The 13,357-nt window shown below is 31.8% G+C and overlaps 1 protein-coding gene across 1 annotated transcript in view; it reads left to right on the top strand.

The window, feature by feature from the left end:
- The window catches only part of LOC118200264 (ribosome biogenesis protein BMS1 homolog), an 84,941-nt gene that overhangs the window by 49,403 nt on the left and 22,181 nt on the right, over positions 1-13,357 (top strand). Inside the window, exons 16-19 of the mRNA XM_085812163.1 lie at positions 5,532-5,719; positions 8,566-8,754; positions 10,672-10,852; positions 10,933-10,991. Coding sequence (XP_085668289.1) covers positions 5,532-5,719; positions 8,566-8,754; positions 10,672-10,852; positions 10,933-10,991 — 617 coding nt within the window. The remainder of the gene's footprint in view (positions 1-5,531; positions 5,720-8,565; positions 8,755-10,671; positions 10,853-10,932; positions 10,992-13,357) is intronic.

Genomic DNA, 13,357 nt, shown 5'->3' on the forward strand with positions numbered 1-13,357 from the left:
TTTTTTTTTTTTAAGGAATGATGAACTAGATTGAAAAAGACATCTCTGAAGGAAATGGACCTTATCGATATATAAAGAAACTTTTGGTGAAATTTTCTGTGGTTGTTACTTCGTTTTAATTGATTACAGTACAGCATATAAGGGCTAGTGTACAAAATTATCCATGAAGCTATAAAGGGATTATAGCTTCATGGATAATTTTGTAAAGCAAACTGGCTTGTATTCACATTATTTTAAGGCAAACTGGTCCTACACACGTGGAGAAAATTATGAAAATGCACATGCAGCAACCTCTTTTTCTGGGATAGGAACTTGGCTTAAATTACCAGTTTTCAGAGTTTGTAACCACATAACCACTGAAAGACTGACTAGATATGGATAAGACTATTTTTAACTCATTTGCTGTTATTGATAAGAAAAATTCCAGTATTATTTTATGGTCAGCATAAAATAAAGTTATCCAGACCAAACGGAAATACCTTAAAGATTTGGTTATAGTAATATTTTTGTTTCTTACCTTTTTAAAAGTTAAAAGCTAGGTCATTGGTTAGTACGAACAAAAAATGTAACATTTTATAGCATAAGTCATAGGAATTAGTGAAATAAGCAAATTTTATAATATTAATTGAAATGCATCCTTGATTGAATAATATCTCCAATTTAATGGTAGTTTGATTCATCTCTTGACCATCTTTACATGAGGAATTGTCTGCATTAACCACTTGCGCTAAAAAGACGTGCCACGCACGTCGAGATGCTTTTGTCTCAAACTGCAAGTGACGTGAACACCACATTGATAGGTATTTATCGCCAAAATGAAAGTAACATGGTGCACATGTTTCCTAAGAACGAGATTGTTTATTTCTCGAGTTACAGCTCTGGATTACACTCGCAGACGCGGAGCGGCGTAAATGAGACACTTTACCGCTTGTTATATTGTAGCGCACGGCACCGCAACCGTGAAGTTTAGTCGTAGTGCAAGTGGTTAATACTTCAGACAAACATCCAATGTCTGGAATTGTCTAACTAAAATCCAGACAACCAGAAGTTCTTCTTCTTCTTCTCTTTTTTTTCCTTGTATGCTTTGTGCATGTGCATTTTTTTAAATATTTTTTCATAATAAAACATGGAGGGTTTCCAAATCTTAATTTCAGTTCAGTGCTAAATAAATTACCTCCGTATTGAAGAAATTATCATTATTAGCATAAATCTTTATGATCAATCATTTGGCTGTGTATCCAAGTCTTTGCTTGGCATACATTTTAATCTGAAACATTCTTCGTTGAAAAATTATTGATTTTACATACACCTACTGAATAATTTATAACCCTAACACCAACTTGGCCAGGGTTTTGTGTAGTCCTTAAAAGTCTAAGTTTTTTTAAATTGATTTTATGGTCATTGAAAGTCCTTAATTTCAGCCAAAATCGGCAGAAGCTTCTTAATTTTAAGCATTTAAAATTGTTGTCTCTTTTTACGATTGCATTTTAAGTGTGATTCAGCATTTTGGAGGAATATGTTTGGCGATTCACTAACCAATATGGTTATTTTTTGAATGAGTGAGTGGGTTATAATTTGTTCCTATTTGCTCGAGTTTCTGGGTAAGAAGTGAAACATAAGCATCTCAAAATTATTTAATTTTTTCTAATGAAGAGCTCTTAAGCAACTTTGGGGATACGAGTTTTCTTATTAAATGGTTCTAAATTTGGTGATTTTAAGATAAATTTGTATTAAAAAAATTTTAATTCGAAAATCTGGGAATTTTTTGTCAATTTTTTTAACATAACATTGATAAATTTCATTAAAGTAATGGTAATATATTGAAATTATATTTAAGAAATAACATTAAAATAAAACATTTTTATTTTTGTCTCTCATATTATAAAGTGACATTACTTTCCATTTTGGTAATTTATTATACAGTATTTCGAATTTGAAAAATAAACAAGGTAATAAATGCTATAAAGCACAATTTATGAAACAATTTTTAGGAATAGCAAAATAACTATGTAATTAATAAAAACATCTTTTTCATGATAAGAGTTTTTCCCATGTAATCATCTCAGAATGTTCAGAATTCTCAGAATAGAATATGCGTCAGTTTTTTCTATAAAATTAATTTTACACTTTTTCCTTCTGATTTTTTTTCCTAAAATATTTCTGCTTTTTTGCTGCTACAGAATTGGTAAGGGTAATTTTTCTTTAGGATTTTAGATGTTGTAACTTGGAAAGCATAGAAGGATTTGAAGGCAAGATTTATAGACCCATGGTTCTAGAGAAGATGCCGAAAAAATGTGACAAATGAAAAATGTCTTCATGGTATTAACATGTAATGGATGTATTTTACAGAAAGTTTTTGATGAATTTCTTACTTTTTGGAGAATTTTGGAAGAATCATGAAATTTCTGGGAAGGCTTGAAATTAAAAAGATGCACAAATATTTATGTGTTTTGCTTAAAATAATAGAAAACAACATATTGTATCTGTTGTTTTAGTGGCTTATTAGAACCTTAAAGTATATTAACTGGGTTACAATTTAAGGAACTCTACATGAAACTGTGACACTAACTGTGTCGGCTGAGACAAACATTTTGTTCGCAGTGTAGGTACCCGCACATCTTGGCACTACCTCGGAGTATTTAGATGCCGATTTTGGATTATTTTGGGCTTCGAACATAAGTAAAAATCCTAATAATTAATTGCAGAATGATGTGCATAAATGAAACAAAGATAGGCATAGTCCTTGACGAAAAAATTTTAACTGTGTCAGACAGACAGATCATAACTACCTTTCAAAACTTGCCCACCATGCCTACACCAGGCTTTCACGTTCGTTTTGATCAGCAGGTCTCTCTCTAGGCAAGCAGCAGCAGTAGCAACAGACAATCTTCTGTACAAATCATGCTGATTATGATTACTTCTCATTTAAACCTATGCCATTTGACTAAAACCTACCTGCTATTTACTTAGACCGAGCAAGTTCGTATGTGAAAAAATGAGACAAAAAAGAAAAAAAAAAATCCATGTAAAGCTAACTGTTAGTAAAATGTAAATAAAATATGTCTTATCTTCTTTCAAATATGTCAAACTATTTTAAGTGTAAAAGATTTAATGTTACTTAATAAGTTTTATTAAGTTGATTTTATACTCAAATTTGTTTTATAATTATGTTTATTAAGTTATGTTTAACCGCTTCCCTTACAGATTTTTTTGGAAAAAAAATGCGAAAAATCATCACATTTTTTATTTTATTATTAAATACAAGGAAATAAAACAAAACAAAATATGTAGGTTTTAATTTTTAATTTTTTACAGGTGTAAGTTTTAGTATTAGTTTACTACCTCGAGTTATCTCGTGCCAAATGAAAAAAAGTTAAATATTAGTCTTTGTATGATAGGTTTTGAAACAAGGGACAACACAAAGTGATACCTGGCATTCTGTAAACTGGTATCTGGTCTCTTTTCTTACTGGCTTACCTCTGGTATCTCTTTTACAGAAGCACTTGAACTATTGTCTTCAAGAAGGCTACATACAGAAGAATCATTTCCACTATTTTCAATGTCCATCTCTTCATAATCACTATCTGAAAAATCATTGCTTTTGCTATCTTGCATCATCACCATTATTTTGTTTTCAACGCAACTTACCTTCTTTATACATTACTAATCCACAAGCCGACGTATACTATACAATAGGGAAAACATGTAATCAGTCCCACCAAAAGAACCGTGAAACCAATAAAACTTGGCAAACTGCCAAACAAAGCTGAATATTTCCTCTAATTTCCTCCAGGCCGAGTAAAACCGTGCTAAAACAAATCATACTGACAAATTCTGCCTCGCCGAAGTTTTCTAGTGATAATAATTAGCTGAAATATATACGAACCCAAGATAACTCGGAATATACAGGCAAGTGGTTAATAATAATGCATCCTATGTATGCATCTGTTTTATTCTTAGGATGGTATTACAAAAGGGAATTTCAGGCATAGATAGTATCTTCTAAAAAAAATTTACATTTAATGTTAGTAATTCATTTAATATTACCAAAGAGCATGGCAGTCTTTTATGCTCATATTTTGCTTAGTGATGAACCTTCAGCTAACTAAGCTGCAAAGTGTTGAGTGTGTTGATGAAGATAAATTTAACAGAAATTTCTTTCCATATGCGAAAAATAGATTTTGTAAATTATACTCATAGACCAAAAGACTGTGTTATGATTATAAGACTGCTGTTATAATTTAGAATACCTGATTGTTCAGATTAGTTCAAGACCAGCGCCAGAGTTGGTGCAACCACACCCAGCAGCAGAATTTGGAGGAGGCAACATTTTTAGAATTTAGAGAAGCACTGAGCAACATAATTAAGGTATGGACAAATCCTTAGAATTTAGGAAAGGTACTAGTATGCAAAATTTAGGGATGGTAAAATTTTTAGAATTTAGGCAAGAGCTTTTAGCAGCTAGGACTGGACCACAAAATGTCTAGTGCCAGCCCTGGATATGTCTTACGCATATGCAGGAATTTATTTATTCAGGACTCAAATAACCCTTAAGCATTTGTGGAAAATAGATGTAAGTATGTTAAGTAAATGAACTAATATAATCCAGGCTTAACTTCTTCATCGTGATAGAATCAAGACAAAATTTAGCAGAACAGTGACTTTAGTTGTCAGTCTCATGATACATAGCCAGTAGTTTATAGTAGATGCTAGCTAAAAGCTTTATGATGAGACCTGCGAATTTGAAGGTTTTCAAACAAAACAAATTATCACAAACGAAAAACGAAATTTTTCAGTTATTAATTAGAATGTGTGAATAAATGTGGAGAAGGGGTAATAAATGAAGATGTTATAACAGAAGTTTTTAATCACATTGACAATGCCTCAGTCATCAATCAGCTTAACAAAGGGGGAAATGTATAGCATGGTTCTAGAAATCCACAAAATATCGATACCAGGGCCGTAGCTAGGGTTTTCAGTGCCTGGGGACATCTGAAGGTTTTACGCTTCCTTCTGTGTGCCAAGAATGGAAGCAATGTCATTCTAAATTTTTGTAACATCAGTTTGGCACCCCTCAGATGCTGCACCCAGGGACAGATGTCCCCCCTTTTCATACCCTAGCTATGCTGGTGATCGATACCAATAACGAAGAAAGTGACAGGGAGAGTGCTGAAAACGAAAAAATTTTGATTGTCAATTTAGTGGGGATTATCAATATTTAAACAGTTTAACTTTGTGACTGAACAAGAAATTTTGTCTATGTATAGAAAGTTTTTTTGTAAATATTTATTCCCTTAAGGTCATAAAGGCTTTATTAGTTCGTAAAAAACTCTTTCAGAGTTTTAATTTTGTAATTTTAACATGTGATCTTACTGAATTTAAACTGGGGATTTAATATCTGGAAAAATCTCAAATCTGGAATTGCCCGAAGCCCTGACAAGTGTGTGTCTCGGGCTTTGTACTGTGTAATGCATAATGGGAATTGTAACAGATTTTTTAATTTAATTTTTTCTGTTATATGCCTGTTTTAGATGAAGAAGATAGCACAGAAGAGAATACTGGGGAAGATGAAAAAACTGAAGCTGAGATGGAAAGAGCTCTTGAAGAAAAATACAGGAAAAAGAAGGAGTTAAAAGAAGCATTTAACAACAATGTTGATGTAACTAAAGATAAATCATACTATGAGGATCTTAAAGCTGAAGTTGATGCTCAAGCAGAGGTTACTCAATATTTATATGAATTTTTATTAATACAATTTATATTTTAAATCTAACAAAGGATTATATTTTATATTTTAATTTTTTCTCAATAAAAGTTTTTGGGCTTATTTTCATGTTCTAGTTTACAGTTATATTAAAAGATAGTGACATCTTATTTTTGCCATTGTTGTTATATGGTATCAAATTACATAGACATAATTTAATCAAATATAAATAGACATAATTTAATCAAAAATCTCACGGGGCGAGGGTAAAAGCATCTGTAAATTTTCTATTGAATTTTTTAAACATTTGCATCTACCATTTTTTAAAAAATTTCTTTGTAATTTCAGTTTTAATATTTTTAAGAATTTTTTGTATTCTAGTTTAACAATCTTGTGGAATCAATTTTTTATGAATTTTGCTATTTCTTGTAAAAACATCAATAATTGTGCCAATCTGATGATTTGTTGTCATTTTAAGTGCATATTCTTGGCAGGTATTAAGACTATCATTTGAGTTTTTTTTTTTTTTTAATTTTTTTTATTACATGGAAAAGGAGTTCATTTCTTTTTGTGCATTCTTAGATTTGACAAATTATCAATTGGTTATTTAAACCAGTTTGTTATGAAAGTTTTGATCTGATAATCTGGGAATTTCATGACAGTTATTTTAATGAATATAGTAATATTAATTCAGAAGTCATTTCAAGTTTGACTTCTGAATTAGTATTTTTTCAGCATATTGTGTCTTAATTATAGTAATATTTTTATGATATCATAAAATACTGATAGTAAGTTAAACATGCATCTTTTGGAGAATATTCATATCGAAATGAAGATTCGTATTTTTCTGATCTCTTATTTAAAAATATTATGTAATGCATTTCAGATTTAGTGGTTTTGAATATTTTGATCATGAAATTTAAATAAGTTAATAAATGTTATGACCTTCAAATTCTGAAATTTTTTTTAGAAAAAACAGAAAAGTGACAGTAAATTATGTTAAAATAAATTGATACGTAATATAGTATATGTTTTTATGGTAAGTTTTCCTTACCTCTTTTGCTGTTTCAAAATTCATATATGAGTTAATTTTCTTTTAGTTTTCGCTGTAAAAATTATTATATATATATATATATATATATATTTTTTTTTAATCTTCTGAATTTTACTTTCTTGAAACTAGTAGCTATGCATTCATTAGTTTAATATCCGGTGAAGTAAAAATGCTCTGAAAGTTTTTTAAAACTGAGAATTGTCATCAAGTCCACTTCTTAAATCCTATTTATATATTACTTATTACTAATGTACACTTAAGATTTCCAGTAACATATTTTTAACTGTATAAGCCAGTGTTGCCTGATATTTTTCAGCTAAAATAGCAAAAGCAGATTCAAAAAGTCGCAAATGATGTCAGAGATCACATGATTTTTGTGACGTCGTAGTTACACTGGCTCATATGACCTCTGACGTCATCACAAATCTACTGTCTATTGGTTCTGTAATTTACAGACTGTATTCGATTTTTAGTCATTTTAATTACCTATCTTAGCTTTAAAGAAAATGTTAAAACTATATTGTTCATTTTCAACTGTTGAAATGTCCATTCCTTTTTTTAATTAATTCTCGTTTCATTTAGGTTTCGGTTTTTAAATTAATTTGTAAAATATTCCTCACATTTAGATTGTTAGTGTTGTTTTTCTAATTTTTTTGAGTTGACAGTTAATTTTTTTAATTCATGTTTTTTTTTTGCTTGATTGTGAATATTTTAATTGAGGAATGCTTTTCAGTGAGCTTTCCGTTCTGCGTGGAGTTCTTATTTCAGATTCTGATTACTTAAGAAAGTCTTGTTCTTTCACTGCTAAATTTATTTGTGTTGTTATTTAGCAAAAGTTGCTTTGATTTTTTAGTCATTTCCATTGCTTAGTTCATAACAATATTATAATCAAGATACTTAATTTCATTTCTTTCTTTGTTTGGGTACCCAATATACGGCGTGCAAGTTGCAAGTTCTTTTTTTCTATCCGTTATCATTGTAGAACTGGGGGGAGGGGACTGACTTAAAAACAACCAGAACACTAAAATCATGAATATTAGTATTAAGGTATATAATTCTCTGTTTTACATCCTTTTTCAATATTTTTCCTTTCATTGCATTGCTATTGTTTATGCAGAATAGGTTTGTCTATCAATAACGCAATAGAATCTTTGCTTTTGAGTTCAAGAAAATTTTTTTTTGCAAACTGCAATTTAGAACTTTTTTTAATAAGAATGTAAACAGTGATATATTGGACTTTTATAGATACAATAAAAAGGTTTTTCCAATTATAAACGTATTTGTGTCTTCTAAAGTTTCTAAAATTGGCGGCCAATGTCAACTTACGCACGGGGGGGGGGGGGGTTACCAAAGTAGTTTTTTTTTTCTTTCTTTTCCCACTTTTCCCTACACACTTCTTGTTATACCGGCGAGAGGCTGTGCAGCCTTGAAAAGGAAAGCACGTGTAAATAGGATTGGCAGATGCCAACTTCTATTTAAGCCTAAATAAACTTTTTTTTAATATAAATATTTTTAATTGATACATTATTTTAACATATAAGAAATTTGCGATATATTAAACAAATATTTAAAATCACAAAAAGTAGTATAAGGAAATGATGGGGTTCGCAAAAATTTCGCAAAATCGCAAATACTAAAATTTTAGTAGCACAAGTTTGCCAAAAGTGGCAAATTTGTGAAAAATCGCACGATCTGGCAACAATGTTGTAAGCATAATTTGAATTGTATTGAAATTTGGAGTATTAATTTATTGCGATTCACAAACCATATGTGTTTTAATTGACTGAATCTGCATTTTTGCTTATAGCTGAACAGAAAAGAGTTCGAGGATCTAGATGATGAAGTCAGAATTCAGTATGAGGGCTACAGGCCTGGCCTATATCTCCGCCTTGAAGTGGAGGATATGCCATGTGAATTTGTGAAGAATTTTGATCCAGCTTATCCAATTATTATTGGTTCACTTTTGAAAGGTGAAGATAAAATGGGCTATTTGCAGGTATGCTTTTAAAATTCTTCTAAATTTTATTTATTTATTTGAAAATTATGCTTATTTTTGTAATATATCAGTTTCTCATTATCAGAAAATGTGCGTAGTTTTATTAATTTTTAGGTAATTGGTGCCTAATAATATTTAATTAATAATAATGTAATACTATTTAATTAGAATATTAATGTACTGGAAGAAATTTTGATTTATTTATTTCAAATAATACTTTTAACTGTTGTAAACTGAAGAAATATCTTTCTCTCTTAGAATTACTCTTTTTTTTTAATGATATGTAAATGTATTCATTTGGAGCTAAATTTATATGCAGGCAAAATTAAAATATAACTATATCTCCATTTCTTTTTGCACATTCAAAAAATAAATCCATCAAAATTTTGTTGAAAAAATGTTAGTACTTGTAAATTTTTTTATTAAGGAATTTGTTTGAAATGTATTCATTATAAAATTATATAAATATTATGTTTGTTTATAATACACTCCTGCTAAAAAAAATAAGACAAAGCATGGAATAAAACAAAAAAAAAAATGTTTAATGGATATGCATGAAATTGATCTAAAAGGTTGGTGTGGCATTACTAGATCACATAGCAGACAATAAAGCAAAGACATATAAAACACACGCATTGCAACCATCACATCGCAAAAGACCAATTGGGTCAGAAGAATGTGCAATGCAAGCATCACACTAATAATGGGTATGATCCCCTCTAACTGAAATGCATGCTTGATAACGGTGAGGCAAGCTGGCAGTAGTGCCCATTTCTATACGTCGGAGCTTGTGGACTGTGCCTGGTGGCACACCAAGACTTGCTGTCCTTCATCCCAATATGTCCCACACATACTGTATAGGAATTCAGGTTCAGTTATGTAGCAGGCCGTAACAGATGTGGAATGATTTCACTATCCGGATAACTTTAAACTCCTCAAGCTCTATGTGGGCAGGCATTATTGTTTATAAATATTCCGTAGGTATCCATTGCAAGGATGCACAAGAGAGTGTAGGATTTCGCTGCAATATCGAACGGCTGTGACGGAATCATGTAGAGGTCGGTGCGGCCATTCGTTGCTATCCCAGCTCATATAAGCAAGCCTACTCCATTGTAATGGTCTCTTTTGACGATGCTTGGCGCCCAGTAGCATGACTCACTATTGTCATTGCCTTTAGGGAATTGTTCTGGATGTTAAATCGAGACTCGTCTTTAAGGAGTATGTGGTCCCACTGCTCTGAAGACCCAATTCAATTGTGCTGTGACATGCAATGATGAAAAAGGAACACAAACTTTAGGTCTTTGGATGTACAATCCACTTTCATGCAGTTGACGTGGCAGAGTTTGGAGGAATATGGGCTATCCTGTAGCAGCAGAGATGCAACTCCAGATGTCATGCTGTTAGTGATCTACGGCATCTTGCACACAGCAACAGGAAGCGATCATGTGCCATTGTAGTAATCCTCTGCTGTCCAGATTCACATCTTCTGCAGGGGTTTTGATCCCTTTGGTAATGATTCCACAGCCTATTAAAGGTACTTCAACTGTCTCGCAACAGTGTATTGTCTTGCAGCAATTTGCAACATTTTGACAGCCCGCCAACGAGCAAATGGTGTCTTCGGCTAATGTTTTCTACTTTGGCTATCTTGGATTACATGGAACTATCAGTGCTCAAGAATTGACACATAGGTCTAGCATGTCCTTTTTAAGGTGTTGTGTGACTGCAGGATTGCATTTTATGCAAATTTTGGTTGCCTATTTGCATTTGGCAATGCTACCTCTATCTCATATGTAAATTGTATGTTTGAATTCCCCTTTTCACATTTGTACCTTTTCTTTTAGCATTTATTGCTTATTTTTTGAAGAAAGAATTTGATTGATTGATTTTGAGTAAACTTTTTTTTTTTTTTTTTTTTAGGTTCGAATTAAAAAGCATCGCTGGTATCCAAAAATATTGAAGAGCCGAGATCCGCTAATAATATCATTGGGATGGCGTAGGTTTCAGACTATCCCCCTGTATTATATTGTTGATCACAATATGCGTAATAGACACTTGAAGTATACTCCTAAGCATTTACATTGCATGGCTGCCTTTTGGGGTATGTGATAAAAATTGTTATTTTTGTAGTTTTGAAATATTTTGCTTCATAACATTACCTAATTGATGAAATATTTTAAGGTCCCATTTCTCAGCAGAAAGCAGGAATTTTAGGAGTTCAAACTGTTAGCGAAATAACGGTGAGTAGAAATGCAAACATTTATTTGCTTTGTAAAACTAATATTTTTCAAGTTATACCTTGTCTAAGGGCATTCATATATATTCTTATTGCTATTTTTCATGTATTCTAACTATCGAATGCATGACTTGTTTCACATATCATGTTTCTTTTTATAGATTGATACATAGCGTATTCGGAAACTAAGTACCGTTTCATTCTAGCGCCGTCGCAGCGCTGTGGTAGGCATCCTGCGCATGCGCACTAGTCTTTCTTGTTCACTGACTTTCAATTGTCAACATTTTGGTTGCTCTGTGTTGTGTTTTCAGTTTGCTGTGCACATTCAAAATGTTTAAGACAATTAGTTCTCATGCTGACTGTGAGATTTGTGCCGTGATTAAATTTTTGAACGCAAGGAATGTTAAACCGGCTGAAATTTATCGTCAAGTGACAGAAGTTTATGGTGAATACGCAATAAGTGATGGAATGGTGAGAAAGTGGGTAAGAATGTTTAATGCAGGTCGAACAAATGTCCACGCCGAGGCTCGGAGTGGTCGGCCTTCTGTTGTCACTGATGATTTGGTAAGGAAAGTTGATGAAGCAATTCATGAGAACAGATGCTTCACAATGACAACTCTTTCAGAGGCATTTAACAAGAGGCACCATTAATGCGGCACGATATTGTGAGACTTTAACAAAACTAAGGCGTACCATTCAAAACAAATGAAGAGGAATGCTCAGTAAAGGAATTGTGTTGCTCCATGACAATGCTCGGCCCCATACTGCTGGTGTAACTCAATCGTTAATTCAACAGTTTCATTGGGAGCAGTTCGATCACCCACCGTACAGCTCGGACTTGGCGCCGTCCGACTATCACTTGTTCCTGCACGTGAAGCGCGAGCTTGGTGGCAAGCGCTTTGGATCTGACGATGACACGAAAAATGCTGTGGAGTCGTGGTCATCGAAACTGGCGGGAAGTTTCTTTGAGGATGGTATACAAAAACTGGTCACCCGCTATGAAAAGTGTTTGATCATTGGCGGAAACTATGTTGAAAAATAGTTTAAGACATGTATTTTCATGTAAAAATAAAATTGGATTCGAAAAAATTGTTTTACTATTTTTTTTTTTTTTTTTTTTTCAAAACGGTACATAGTTTCCGAATATGCCTCGTATTTTATATAATTTTTTCCTCCTTTTTCAAAATCCTTAAAAGAATTTTGTCAACTACCATGAAAAAAATATCAAATAGTTCCTTAAGTATGAAAGTAGAGATATCTAATTTTGTGGAAGATAGTGAGTCTTTTTCCCTTGGTCGATAAGAATTTGCTTTATTAGCATGCTGCTGGGCTGTGAAATTTGGAAGTGCAGCAAATGAAATATATATTTAAACAGAATAAAAAATATGTAAATCTGAAAGCTTGCAGACTTTTATATTACACCCAAAGGTGCCTTTTTTAACATTTTGTGTGTTATCTTTCTTTATTAAATTTCATCTTCTTTGCAAGCAAACCATAAAATTTAATTCAACAGCAATATCATGGATAAAGAAACTTTGCACATAAAATATTCATGCTTGAAGATGCATTTTTTTCACAATGCGAGAAACATACCTACATTCATCCAGATTCTTTCATTATTTAATTTCTTTAAATGTAATGCAGGGCTCTAATATTTGGTGGCAACAATTTGAAACATTGATACAGTCTTTTATATTGAACTAACACAAATTCCCAAAATAAAATTGAAAGCCTTTCTGAGCTAATGCCCCTTTAGGCTAAAATAAAATTATTAAAGTGATGAGTTTATGATTTTAGAAAGAAAGCATACAAATTTTCTTAGGTATTTTATACTTCACAGAAGGCTTGCAGTATGCATATATAATGTGAAGTTGAAGATTTCTTATAAAATTCAGTGCATCCTATCTTGGTGATTATATTTCGAAGAAACTATAAAAGTAGACTGTGGTTTTAAGAACACAAATAAATATCATTATTGAACATATCTTCTTTAAGAAACGTGCTATGTCTTCAGAAGGCCAAAATTAGCTGGAATTGCTGAAGCTTGTCTTAGGGCTGGTTTTATATCTGTGCAAATTATTTTTTTACCAATGCCCAGGTTTTTTTTTTTACCATATTATTTTTCCTAGCTGCCGTTTGCTATTTCTATTCTCTACCAAAATATTTCTCCTAATTTTATATCTTTCTTGATTTTATCAACTTTTTTTTTTTTTTTTTTTTTTTTTTTTTTGTAATTTTTAATTTGGCCTAAGTATTTAACTCTGAATCTTTTTAATTAAATCTTTTCTAAGCTTTTGATTGTACTGCCACCATTTATTCAGATCCATTCTATTTATGTGGTCAAATTCAACTGTAGAACCTTCTACATTA

This window comes from Stegodyphus dumicola, chromosome 2 (assembly GCF_044657685.1).
Source record: "Stegodyphus dumicola isolate Sdum_Otavi_A_Nest chromosome 2, ASM4465768v1".
In the NCBI taxonomy this organism is placed as follows: Eukaryota; Metazoa; Arthropoda; class Arachnida; order Araneae; family Eresidae; genus Stegodyphus; species Stegodyphus dumicola.